Here is a 14,441-nt window from a genome sequence, read left to right as displayed (position 1 = left end):
ATTAGGAATAAAGTAATGTTTCTGAAAGAAATAGGTTTTCATATTGATTTGGAAACTGATTGCATTTATTCCAATCACTCAATCAAGTTCTTTATCGCCAGTAAACACAATGTGATGTATGGCCACCGCGAACTTAAGTTAAAATTTACCCGTCCGTTCACAATATAACGTCCAAACGTATAAATACATAATCATTTATCCATCCTCATCATAACCCAATTAAAACCCACTTCAGTCATCCTTCTGTTTCCAATTTAACGGTCTCCCAATTAAGTGCTAAAAAGTCTACAGTAATATAAAATGCCTGGGATGCTACAAAGCATTATACCTGATTTTTCACCGTTATGGGCGATAAAGCATACTTTATGGAATAAGGCAAACTAATGACAAATTAAACAACCGCATGCGACAGCAGTTGCTCATATAACACCGCCCAGTACGGTAGTGTCCCTGCCTCTAGTTTCATATTCATAAACATCACGTCATATTTACGTATTTAAAGAGGCAGAAAAGTGCTTTTTGCAAAACATAAAGGCAAGGTAGTCAACAGCTTCAGCTTTTACAATTGTTTGTATGACTCAAAAAGTCTTAATTTTAGTAAAATTAGGATCTTTCCGCTTTTTTAATTCGGAGTGCTCTAAGAAATTCGATTCATGTATCGGCGCCCCACAGTGTTACTCCGTAAGAAAAATGTAGATAAATCTATCCATAATACGCCGTCATCAGTACTTGAGTAGGGCAGTATTTAGTCAACTTTCCCAAGACATAAACGCCTGAGGATAATTTTCAACACTCAACATTGGTATGAACATCCCAGGTCAAACCTTGATCAAGGTATATTCCTAGTAATTTAGTTAAATAGAGTTCCTCAAACATGATATCATCAACACAACAACTGCACCACAATAAGGACTGCAGAGTGCAAGGAAAAATTTATAAAGTTTTGTTTTGCAATGTTGGTTTATACATTTATCTGGTTGAACACAATTATTAAAATCTACTAAGGCACGTTGTTCCAACAAAGTTAATGCTTTTTCATTGACACATATAGTGTATCGTTTGTCACTTCTCGAGTAGTCCAATCTACAGATCTTTTGTTTGTTGAACGACTCATCTACAGAGACAAAAAAATGCCGTTAACGTACATTAAAATAAAAAATGGACTAATTATAAATACCTGTGGGTCTTACTCTATATCGCAGATTGGATGGTTTTGAAGAATCTGTTGAAATCTGTTACTCAAAAAAGAATTGAGCCACTTATGTGGCAGTCCAGGCATCCCGTGAGAATCAAATTTGTTAAGCAACATTTTGTGATAGTGTTGAGTCAAGCGCTGTAAATATATTGAAAAAACACGTAGGGTGGGTCTTTAGTAATTCAATTCCTTTAAAACCACCTCGATCAGTTTTACTACAGTCAACTGTCGATTTGCTCTTCCTGAAACCATACAGATCCATAGCGAGTTGGTTGTTCTTGTCTTGAAAACTTAACATTCATGCGATAAAAATGTTTTCAAAGATTTTATTTAGAAACAGTAGAACATAAAGTGGGTTATAGTTATTGATTTCAAATTTGTCTTGATTTAAAGAAAATTGTGTTACTTTAGGCATTTTAAGGAGCGAGATAAAAATCCTGACTGAAAAGATTGGTTAATGAGCGTATTTAATTCTTGGGAACATTTTCACAAGCCATATTGATAAAAGGTTGAGGTAATTTGAAATTTTTGGCCGCGAGATGTCGCATGTTAAGTTCAACCTCTACCTCTCCAACCTGAGACAACACCATAGTGATACGACACTGCAATGTTGGCCACTGATTACGATGTGTGGAACATTTAAGTTTAAATAGTCCATTGCAGTTTTAAATGTTAGGTTCACCAAGAATTCCAGGTTAAAGTATCGTAGGAGATCGACAAAGCATTTCGTCGATTGGTTTTTGTCCAAAGCGTTGATATTAAAATATCCCATCAAGATAAAACTATGTGGATTGTGCCTTAGTGTGTTGTTAGTTATGTTTGTGAGTAGAGATTCTAACATTGAAAAGAATTCACCTTCATTTTCCACTGGGGAACCTGTAAATTCCAACGATGGTTACATTTTACAGTTATTAGCCATAATAAACAGTACTGAAACTGAATCAGCTGTAGTTGTCTTCTCGATAACATGATTCAACTGTCGATTGTTGCCACGGCTTCGTGTTCATTACTTCTTTCTTATTTGAGGTTAGTTTTTGCTAACATGGTTCTAACAACGGTAGAAAAAGTTTTTATCGTAGAGCATTATTTTCGCTCATACGGAATTGGACGTGCGGGTGGGCCAAGCTTGTCATACACTGCATTACATTTTCAGGAACATTTCCACTAAAACCCGCCTAGTAATGCCGTGATTCATGTTGTTGAAACATTTCGAAAAAGAGGTAGTGTTTTGACACAGCAAAAGGGCTTTTCAGGTCGCCCAACTACTGTCTGTACAAATGAAAACCACTGACAAGTGTTAAAGTAAGTGTTACAGTCACTGAAAAGAAGCCTAATAACCCAAACGATATAGGGCCAATTTTGATCGTTTTGTGAGAGACCTCAGGAGATTTTGTCGTGCATGAAACCTGCCGTTAAATTCACAGTGGTTCTAGCAAGATGGCGTAACCAGTCACACTGCCGCTAACAACATTGCTTTCCTCCAACAAACCTTTGGCAACCGTCTTATCTCCCTAAGGAACAAACCTTCCTCACCCAACCCACTCCCCCGATCTTACAATACCGGACGCCTACGTCTGGAGAATGTCGAAAGAAAACATTTTCCGCGAGGACCCACCATCTACCATCCTTTAACTCAACGAAAGAATAACCATGTGTTTTAGGAGAATGGAACAACCCCTATTCATAAAAATGATGCGAAACCTACAAGAACGGTACGAGTGTTACCTCAAACTAAACGGGGGTCATATTGACATGTTAATACCCGAGTGTAACTGATTTTGCTTCCTTTGACTTGTATTTATTGGTAAAAATCTATATGTAATGTGACTGTGTTGACCATAATAAAATATCACCATTTCAGTACTGTTTATTTTGGCTAATACTGTATTTATCTGAATGAAATTTGATTTCAGCTGCTATACAGTATTATTAATTTGTTTGATTTGAAAGTACCGCAACACCTACTGCTCTGGTGAACTGCCGGATAAAGATATCCGCTAATTTCAAATTTGCAAGTTTTCAAAGTTGAATATTGTTGTTGTTCAATCCCTTTTTTGTCATATCAAATATATTCGGATACAATCCCTTACACATTAACGAAAGTACTCTGTGAATGTTGTTGAAGCAGTCTGATACAATTTTATTACCCAATTTGAAATGTTGTTTAGTTTTTTCAGTTTTATCTGGTAGACGCCCTAAAAGACGGGTTGCTACGATTAGTATGATTACTAATCTGTCAATCTGATGATCTTCCCTCTTATTTATACGTTGCTGCTTCCACCGCCCGGGGAGACTCTCCATCGCAGCCGATGGCTAGAATGGCCTCCCGGCACTCCGTGGTTCCCTCCCTCGGTCGCCATCGCCCCGGCGCCATATTTAAGTACACTCTCCAGCACCCTCCCGACCAAGAGACGTTTGCTCCGTCGACGCAGTTGCAATCCGTGACTCGTAAAGTGTTGCTGGCCGAACTTGTTAAATGCAAGGAGATGGACGCCTAGGTGCCTAGCACATACCTGCAGTTCCTCGATGTTTGTATTCACGAGGTGGATTTGCAAGTGGGCGGGATGTTGAGTAGGCATGTCATGCTGGTTAGAGAGAGTGGTCAAGATAACTGAAGAGAAAGCGAGTCGGGCTGTGATGCACTGTTTGAGGCGTTCGAAGATGACATGTCGTCCTTCCGTCACACCGTTGGTGCCTTCTATTAGTAACATCAGCTGTCACTCCGGATATGCAGAGCGCCAAAAGTGAACTACGAGGAGGCCAGCCCTGGACTGCAGAAGCCTCCAGACTCGCGTCCAAGATTTCATCCACGTATCTGGAGCTTTTATACGATACCAGACCGGCGACATCTGGAAATCTGACACGAGCGTAACCAGGATTTGCCTACATTAGCTGAACTTCTTCTACGGGGGGCTCGTACTTATTTGACTTGTTCTGGTTTGTGTAAAAGCACTGGTGTAGGTTGAGGCAGCGAGCTTAAATGGAACCTCCGTAATGTGATGATCTTCTGGGATGTTGAAACACAAGTTCATGTGATGTTACATTTGTTGTAGTTCATAATAGGAATCGGATTGAATGAAGCGCTTCAGAAAGAACAGTATACCAGTACTTAATAGGCAGGTTTTAAGTTCTAAGATCAAGTAAAATGCTCTTCCAAATAGTGTCATTTAACTGTTCAACTTGACCATTTCCTTTAGGATTGTTGCAGAAGAGTGACTTGATGTAATGCTATGAGTTTGAAGAAAAGACCGTATACCTGAAATCAGTGATGTTTCCCGATCTAAATAAATAATTGAGGCACACCAAAAAGTGCAAAAAGTTTCTGAAGGTTTTAAATCACAGTAGCTGAAGTCATATAGCATCATAGATACCTGCAAAACCTTGGCTTCAATTCAACACAACCTCGACATTACGTTGTTATGTGGCAGTGGAAAAGTTAAGTTTTTCGTTCTAATCCAATGGTAGAATGTGGTACAACCTGAGTGATATAGATTCCTGTATCTTTTCTTTTTTTTATTCTTGAAATATCTTGTTGTCTAACATAAAGCAAACTGATGTTTGATCGGAAATAAAATGGAATGGTCAACTAATGAGGCAGTGCCTTCACTACTTTAAAGATTTGACTATTGCTTGGGCTTCCATTTCAGCATATGAATGATTTCTTTCAGATTTGGTTAAGGTTTTAGAATAAAAGGCTACTGGTCGACCTGCTTGTGATAGAGTCAACCCGATCGCGAAGTTAGATGTATCAGTTTTCACAATTAAGAGTATGTTATCCTAGATGCTTTAATAGTAGACACTATATAATTTTTAACTGATGAAATCAATTGATTGCTTCATGAGATAAACACGTGGAAAACATTTGAAGGATAAAAGAGGCCATATTATTCTGAGAAGTTCCTAATGATATCAGAATAATGAGAAAAGATGCCTCGAGTTTATGCAATGATTGAACATTATGAGGAAGAATCATGTTACTAAGGAATGTTGCAAGTCTGTCCTTGTAGTTTGATGTACTTAAATTAAGTAAATCTATCCGAATCATTTTAAATGAACATGTATGTACATGATTAAGGTAACTACTAAATCAAGACAGCTTTTAATGGTGTTAAATTCACTTATAATAGTTATATTAAACTAATGAGCGTTCTTCCAAACTTGTTTACGAGATAGGACCAGGCCTACCAACCAATGATTTAAGTTAGCTTCTAAGTAGTTTGTTCACCCAGCAGGGATCACTTCTGGCTGGTTTATACCTATCAGTTGAACCCACCTCTGGGCACAGCAAAAACCGATGTGCCACTTCAATCTGGGCAACTTTATGGATGTCCAGTAGCGGCACATCACTAACCGCAAATTTTGAGATTCTGGGGTTCATGGGCAATTTGATAGGTCTAGTCTACTGTGAAAGATGACTGTTGGAGTTGGTGGGGTTTGTTCCCTTACCTCAGAGGCTCTTGTTAACCTCAACAAGGGTGTGCCACCCCCTGCCTACTTTGACTGGAGATGCTGGTTCAGAGCTGGCCTCCCCTTCTTCCGGGACGACTTTGAGATGTAGTACCCTAATTCTTCCTCATGGATCTCGATAGGAGGCGGCCCCTACTCCCTAACCTTACCCAACCTGAATATCCTATCACTCCGGAAGCAGCGCAAAGATTCTTACAGGACTAAGTGCAATTTATAAGCTTCTTGTCCTAAGAGAACAAAAAAAGTAGTTTGTTACTATTTACGTCACAGCATTTCGTATATTTTCAGTTCTCTTCTGAAGTCGACATAGGAAGGGTTGATAATGCCAACCGAGTTAGAAATAGCATTATTATATACCATACGCTTCTAACTTGGACTTGGAATCAGATGTGTGTGACTACTACGATCGGACGCTTTTTAAAAGTCTAGTAGATAGTATAGAGCTATAGTCTCCTTCCAAAAGCAGAGATAACGTTTGATTGAAAACAAACAAGATATGAAGCATTTGAATGGTGAGAGTAAACCCCATTCCGATATGGATAGATCAAACTATGAAATAAGAAAGAGAGTCTTTCCAAGACCATCCCCTCAATCATCTTTTATAGAGCGAGTTTATGACAATAGGTCTATAGTCCTTGGTATCCTCTTTCGATCCAGATTTATGTATAGGCACAATATAACCCTGCTTTAGCGCTTCGGGAAAAGGGGTACAGACGATTGACCTGTTGAAAAGATCAAGTAAAGGCTCAGCAATTAGATAGGCGCAGTATTTTAATAAAATAGGAGAGATCTGGTCCGGACCACAACCTTTAGTCCTCCTCAGGACTCGATTGGTTAATAAGGTAGGATAATTTGGATACTGTATTAAACTGATTCACAATTTATAATCACTTAATCAAATCACACCGTTTCAAAGTATTCACGATTCAGAATTTGTCCTTCTCCGTAGACTAATGGTTATAGTCTCGGCTCTTTAACTGAGAGATCACGGGTTCGAATTCCAGGGAGGGCCAATAATGTATGCACACTAAACAGTGTGTGTACTTTGAAAATAAACCAGTGTACATCGAAGTCTACGTAGCTGAAGCTGAGGCTTACAAGAGAGAAAAAAAATATTCAGAAGAAGCAATGAGCATAAAGCATAGCAGAAGCAGATAACTAGTCCTCCTCCGTAGACTAATGGATATAGTCTCGGCTCTCTAACTGAGAGATCACGGGTTCAAATCCCGGGGAGGTCCAATCAGGCATAGACACGATTAGAGTACTTTGCAAATAAATACCAGTGTAAGAAATCAGAGTACTTTGCTAATAAATATCAGTGTAATAATAAAAAAAAAAAAAAAAAAAAAAAAAAACCAGTGTACATCGAAGCCAGCATAGCTTAAAGCTGAGGCTTAAAAGAGAGAGAGAAAAAAAAAAAAAGCAGATAACTAAATGACCAACTGGGCGTATCGATAGGTGAAAGAAGAGGAGAATTAGGTATGTTATGGTTAGAATGTTAGTCAATACTATTTTATTGTAGTTGTTTACTCAAATAACTTCATTTGCAGTGGTGAGATCTGAATGATCTACAACCACTTTGCATACATTTATTCTAGTGGTTAGAAGGCTAATGAAATTTTGAATTATTAAATTAATACTCTGGTAAGTACAAACATGCATTTTTATTTTCGTTTGTTTATATTAAATATATCTATGTTAATTAGAATTTTGGTATCATTGAAATGCAGTAAGTTTATTTAAAAGATCTTTGTTTATTCTATTCCTCCTGTGTGTTTAGGGAATGCTGAATAGGCCTACCAAATGATGTATTTTTAATATCGAAAGTATAGCAGTAACCTAATATTTTGTAGTTCTATTTGTGTGTTGCTTGTTACAGTACCTATATTTTTCATTATTTTTTGTCACCATTAAAGTTTACCTAAGTATTCCATGACTTATCAAACAGAATAAGGAAGAGAGTTGATACAGTAGCCTACAAGGTCGATGATTTAATAGTGCTATGGGTATTTATTTACATTAGCGTGACCATGGAAAATGGACTTTTTTTCATGGGTTGGGCATTTATAGCCAAGTATTATTATCACAGGTGCATATGAACTGGGGGAAAGTATATTATTATATTATATTGATGCCTTTCAGACATTATTGCGTTAAGGAGCAGGGGCATCACGTGATCTGGGATTCGACTTTTGCAAGCTCGAGTTAATTTTTTTCTAAAAGAGCAAGCAGTGCGCAGCGGGCAGGCATCGTTGACTGGATTAACGTATTAGTCAGCATCATTTCAGTAACTTATCACTTACCTTAATGTTCAGGTGGGTACACAAAGGTGTGCTATTCATTACCACTACTGAACTAGGAGGTTAAGAATAGACGCGGAGGAACAACAGTAGTTCAAAATGGCGTCCCTTCTTTATTTGAGAAGGTGCGGAGTAATACCAAACTGTCAAATATGGATAGTGTTGCCAGAGGTACGATAATTATCGTAAGGATACGACAATTTCATTGATTTTATGCGCCGGTAAGATACACGATGGGTAGTTATTATCGTACCATGAAACATTTTTGACAAATTTATACAAGTAACAAATCAAAAGTTAATTATAACATAATTTATTATACGAACATAACATACTTTTTCATTAAATGTGTTTGGTACGATTATTTTATATGAAAGTACGATAATTTCTCGTTGTTGGTATGATAATCGGTTTTTAAAATCTGGCTATACTGAGTTTGAGCAGACGCGGAGTTATAGGAAACTGTCAAAAATGGAGTTTTCAGAGGATTTAAAAAAATCGTAGCTCCTTTGATTTTCGTTGCCGACGAATTTTTTCTTCAATATTGTTTTCAGAAAAAATTATAGTTTTCAGGGGAAAAAAATGAACATACCTTTCCATGGTCACATTAATGTAAATTGATACCGTGCTATGATTATAGACTAGATTTGAACCTGTAGACTACTATCTCTAACACACATTTAAAGTTCATCATAGATTGTGTGGCCATTGGTTCTCCCATATATTTCACTAGTCTTTATAGTTTACTATCTCCAGAGATGATTTCTATTTGTCACCAACCCTGTGTGGAAGATTTGATATAGCCAAACATTTATGGTTAGGTTGTAAATTACATTGAATTTAGTGATTACCACTCTGATTAAACAAGGCTGCAGTATATAGTAAGCAGCCACATCACATCAAATCAGGGTATCAAATTATTGATTAGAAATACATAAACTATAATATAAAATATCGAATATAAAAACATTCTAATTAATTATAGTTAATATCAATTAATTAATGTCATCTTGTTTAATGTATTGAATTTAACAATATTGTTCAAAATTAATTTAATCAAAATATAATCATGCATATATGTTATTTTGAGATATTAATTGCCACAAGTACAATGGCAATGTACATGCATCATTTAGTATGTTGTAACACTGTCAGACAGGTTTATCTTTCAAAATTGTAAAAAGCCACAAAATGTTACATGGTTTTGTTTGTTACATTTTATGAACACACATTGCCTCGAGAGTTTTTATTCATATTAAATTATTACTAGGCCTATTATATTATTACTGTAATTTGAAATAGGCCTTCCTATAATGTAATTCGGTTTGAAATGTTGGTTTCAGGTTTAGATAATGATGTATATTGATAATTCGATTGTAGTGGTGGCCGCTTATTATACTACAGCTTTAAAAACAAATGGAACGTTTTTTGTAGAAATTCTTGTTGTATTCTAACTATGGGAAGAATTAACGGGTAGGGTACGATAAGCGGACCCGGTTTTTTATATCGAAATTGGTAAACGATACTACTTAATCACAACCATTTGATTATGTTAGAGAGTGCTTCCAAATTTCACATCACAGAACCACGTTATTTACACATGGTTAAACATTTGTATCCATAACATAACATTTTTATAATTACCTTTTTTCTATATGATACATTTTTTTAACATTTAAAATTGTGAGAGTATTATGGAATGTTTTTTTGAAAGAATCATATTTTTCATGATTTATGACATACATCATATTAAATAGTCTGAAACAACTCAAAGTTTTAATTTGTGAGGCATTTCAAGATCAGGTCTTTGTCAGACACTTCAAAAAAGTAAATATAAAAAATGCCTAATTGCCTTTAGATAAACAGTTAGATATTTTTGAATTTAACACTAATTTGTGCTGTGTGGTTCAATAATAATAATTTGGAATTATACTATCTAAGTTAATTTAGAAATATTATTTTTGCAATATCCGTGAAAGTAATATAGAATTTTTTAAAATTCTTGTTGATTTAATTAATTTTTTTGCGTTTACCAGATTTATAGGCTGCAGTATAGTAGTGGCCACACCACAATTAAATCAGGGTACCAAATGATTGAGTAGATATACCTTTAAAATGATCAAATACAAAAACATTCTAATTATAGTTATTTAAAATTAGTTGCTAATGTATTGAAAAAAAATATTGTTCCAACACTCTCCACTAAGCAACCACCTCGTGGCACAAAATTTGAGAGGCATGTCTGACTCTGTTACTGTTACATAATTTCCCTCCCTGGCAGGAACATCTTAAAAAAAAATTGTAGAGAGCCCTAAAAAATTGAACTAGATTCCACTCAGCCCCATCCTTGGCTCCAGATTTGAACACATTGTTGAGTTTCACAAACCCTTGGACTTACATTAGGTCTATTGATAGACAATGAGAAAAGTTTTTTCTACATCCACATTCTTTAATTGACTTCTGAAGTTCAAAATCAAATTGCTGGTCAAAAAAGCAGAAGAGAAAATATTCTGTGGTCACTTCATCACTTACAGGATCCCAAAGTCAAACCTTTTATTGCCGTGTACATATAAAAACCGAAAGTCATACTGCGGTGCTGCGATGTGTGTGTGTGTGGCAGAAGTTATAATGGATAAATCTATAATTTTTATATTCGTTCACAATACTTCATTCAGACATAAATCTTTACATTCATGCATACCACTTACTCGCCAATTCTCTCCACCGCTAAAGCAAGTGCCTCAGTCTTCTAGATTGGAGGTATCTCAAGTATAATCTTATACCTTAGTGCAATATCCATTTGCTGTTTCTGGCTAACTTTATTCATTCTTTCGTCAAACATAGCAACAAAGGCAGATAATTCCTGGACTTCCTTTTCCAGTAGGTCTCGAAAATACCCAGCAATACCAAAGTTCATAAAATAACTAATTTTAGTATGCCCAAGTAAAACTTTTCATGCGATTTGACTGTCCGGAAACATCAACTCAACACTTAGGATGCAGCTCCTGCTGACCTCATTGATAAATAATGCTTAACCGCAATCAAGGCCCAACATATCTCCGCCACTGTTACGTTGTCAGCCTGCAAGTACTGGAAGAGCTCCACTGGCCCAGGTGTCACCATCCTCGTATTGGTAGCTGTGGCCACAGCGGTGGTTGGAAGACCTCCAGTGGTAATCGGAGAAGCTGCAGCTGAGGCGGAGGGCCTTTGGGGGTGGCCGGAGGTGTAGGTGACACGTTTGGCCCGGCAGGTGCGGAAGCTCAGTTGGGCCTGGCCACACTGGGGTTCATGGGTTCAGGATCATAAATAAACCTTATTTGTCTCACATCTTAAGTCTATTTATTATTTGGAGATTTAAGAGGTGTGGAAGGACTAGTCTCAGTTACAATACAATTGTATATCCACATGTCGTAATGCCAAAACAGGCTCTCCAAAAACCTGGATTTTTACTCAAACCAGTCTGAAAAACCTGAAAAAGTCATGGAATTTCAAATTTTCAGAAGCGTGGCCACCCTTTTGTAGCTACTCCTCTTGAATGGAGAAAGATGCCTATTAATTTTTATATTATTTCTTTGCCCTTTAAACTGTGCAATACTACCAGTAATTAAGCAACAAACTAATAAAAATTTAAATAATTGTTTTATTTTAATTAATTTTTATTTACAATTTTTGCTTGGGACATATGTGTGTCCCAATAGTATTTTATCGTGGGACATATTTGTCCCAATAGTACTGGAAAGGAAAGTAATAAAAACTCTTTGATTCTAAAACTGAGTTTATAAGACAAAATTAAAATAAATCCTTCAAACTGAAATACATGAATTAGTTATTTGTACATTTATGAGTGGTACTTGGCAAAACAATCTTTACAGAGTGGAGTGTCACATTCAACACAGTTTTTGTTCTTTTCTCAATGTTATTCTCAGCACAGCTTTTATACCTTCTTCTTGTTTTTCCTTCCATTGGTAAATGAGAGCGAACATTTACCATCATTTTTATTCTTTTGGCAGGTCTTCCTCAGCTCATTCTTCTTTTTACGGATGCATTTTTCTTCTTTCAAACAGTAGCTGCTCAGCTAGTGGTACCATAAATGATATGAGAGTTAACGTTGTATGTTGTACTTCTTGTAATAAGATACTTGCATTTACAAAAGAAGTCAATAAAAGTTTATAAAACACTTTTTTCCACCACTTACGAGACTTCCTGTCAAAATCATACATCCTTACCTTTTAGTCTGAGAGATCAACCCCTCCCATGCTTGAATAAAAGTAGTACACTCAGGGCTTGGAACACTCTTCTTTTCACAATTTTTCTGCATTCTCTGAACCTCAGTTTCAGTATTACTGTGGAAATTGCTGATAACAATAAATTCCTTCTAATGTTTCCATTTTGCATCTAGAACTCCAAAATCGTTACACAAGAAGTCAAAGTAGAGTAGACAAAAGTACAGTATTATGCAAGTAGCAAGTAGTATACTAACATAGCTCTGGTAGGAAGGGTTGATTCAATTGAAATTTGAGTTTAGCTCCAGTTCACCTTCCTTTTATTACCGCATCTGGTATCTGACGCTGTCTCAGACCTGACTCCTGGAATCTGGAGTCATGTTCATCTCAACAGATCCAAAGAAAGTCGACGACGAAGAAGCTCAAAACGAATCATTTACATCATTTCGACATCAGAGACACCTTTAAATAGGTGAAGTGGTAGTCTTATTGTCTCATCAGGTTACACAATTGACTGCACTACGATGTGATAAACACAATCTCTAAGCATGGTGGAGCAACCGAGTTTTCTACACATAACATAGCTGTGGTTAAGGGTTGATTCAATTGAATTTTGAGTTTAGCTCCAGTTCACCTTCCTTTTATTAAAGATGCCAGACGCGTAATAAAAGGAAGGTGAACTGGAGCTTAACTCAAAATTCAAATAGTACACAAAATAGTAACTCAAAAGAGCCCAAATCCGGTTTTTGCTTAATGCAAGTCAAATTTGAACAATTTTAGAGAGAATAAAAACTTTTTTACTTTTGTGGACAAATAAAACAATGTATGAGTGCTATTTTGGATAATATTATTTTGTGTTCTTTTTCAGATTATCTCGAGCACAAAGATCACGTCAATATGAGTACAAGCGTTTCAGTGAAGTTGATGGACCTGCCCATCGAGATGATTGATAAAATTTTATCATATTTCTCCTATGATCAGATTTCAAAGTTGAGAGGTGTAAGTATTAATGCCTATACACTTGTACTATACGACCTAGCAGGTCTGTAACAAGTAGTGGGATGCCCGTCAGTTTACTGTATGGGAGTTGGAATAAGATCTTGGCACGTTAAAAACTGCTGTTTGTCAAATTTTGCATGATGAGTTGAAAATGAATCATGTTTTTTGTCTTATGTATGTATAAATACATGCATTCTCATAAAATACACACTGTATGTATTTTATGTAATAGCCAGGGAAACCAACATGACATGTTGAATCTTGTTGCCTTTGGATTGAATTGTAACATATGATTATGTTAGTGCACACAACTAAATGTAACTTAACTAAATTTCTGTCTTGTCTTTTATGAGTGAAATAATTTATTCAAACAATTATATTATCTGTAGATGGAGCTTATATTGGTCACTGTTAAATTACATTAAAATACAAAACCAATATTTAATACATATTATTGTGAGGCCTTTCGATATCCAAGATACCTTCATCAGACACATCACAAAAAAAATCAGACACATCACCTTTTTTTTGTGATGTGTCTGATGAAGGTATCTTGGATATCGAAAGGCCTCACAATAATATGTATTAAATATTGGTTTTGTATTTTAATGTAATTTAATTATATTATCAACTACAGCGGTAATTTATTTTTCTTAAATTTGTGTTATCTTTATTTTTTCATCAAATATACAGAGTAAGAAAATACGAAAACGCTTTTATAACTTTGATATGGTTTGTGGTCAGCACAAACACAGGCCGTTTGTCCTTTCTAAACCCCCAGGATGAAGGTAACATAACGAGCCTAAAAATGTTTACATTTGTTCCTGACGAAACTCCTCTGATCTCCTCACAATTGAACCTTGACTCTGACTGGGAAAAAGCATGCGGTGTGGCATTATATGATAAAGACACTAACACATGCCAACCATCACTACCCCTAGAACTACTCACACAAATATCAGACAGAGTCAAAGCAAATGAGACCTCTTATAACAGTTTTATATCAATTACAGTTAAAGGGAAAACTATCCTCATTATCTGCTACTCGTCATGCCTAAACAATTGGAAGACAAAATTATTTAAGTTTCTGGAGGTATTAAATGATTGTATTAAATACCCCCTCCTGCTCTCAATTGACATAGACAACACCTGGCTACAAATATGTCCAGAGATGACCACCACAAGAGATCTACTACAAGTTCTGCTGCAATTTGAATGTAACGCCTACTTGCACAGGTTCAGACTTTACACTAAAGA

At 36.1% G+C, this 14,441-nt stretch overlaps 1 protein-coding gene across 3 annotated transcripts in view; it reads left to right on the top strand.

Annotated features, from left to right (window-relative positions):
* The first annotated feature begins 6,745 nt into the window (after positions 1-6,745).
* The window catches only part of LOC124364630, a 33,456-nt gene continuing 25,760 nt past the window's right edge, over positions 6,746-14,441 (top strand). The window contains exons 1-3 of one of the 3 annotated variants that reach the window (XM_046820248.1): positions 6,746-6,816; positions 7,089-7,141; positions 13,054-13,184. In XM_046820248.1, coding sequence (XP_046676204.1) covers positions 13,083-13,184 — 102 coding nt within the window. In that variant the 5' untranslated portion in view covers positions 6,746-6,816; positions 7,089-7,141; positions 13,054-13,082. The other 2 variants (XM_046820246.1, XM_046820247.1) reach the window with 2 other exon arrangements.

This window comes from Homalodisca vitripennis, chromosome 6, assembly GCF_021130785.1.
Source record: "Homalodisca vitripennis isolate AUS2020 chromosome 6, UT_GWSS_2.1, whole genome shotgun sequence".
Classification (NCBI taxonomy): Eukaryota; Metazoa; Arthropoda; class Insecta; order Hemiptera; family Cicadellidae; genus Homalodisca; species Homalodisca vitripennis.
This window is presented reverse-complemented; position numbering and strand designations above follow the sequence as displayed.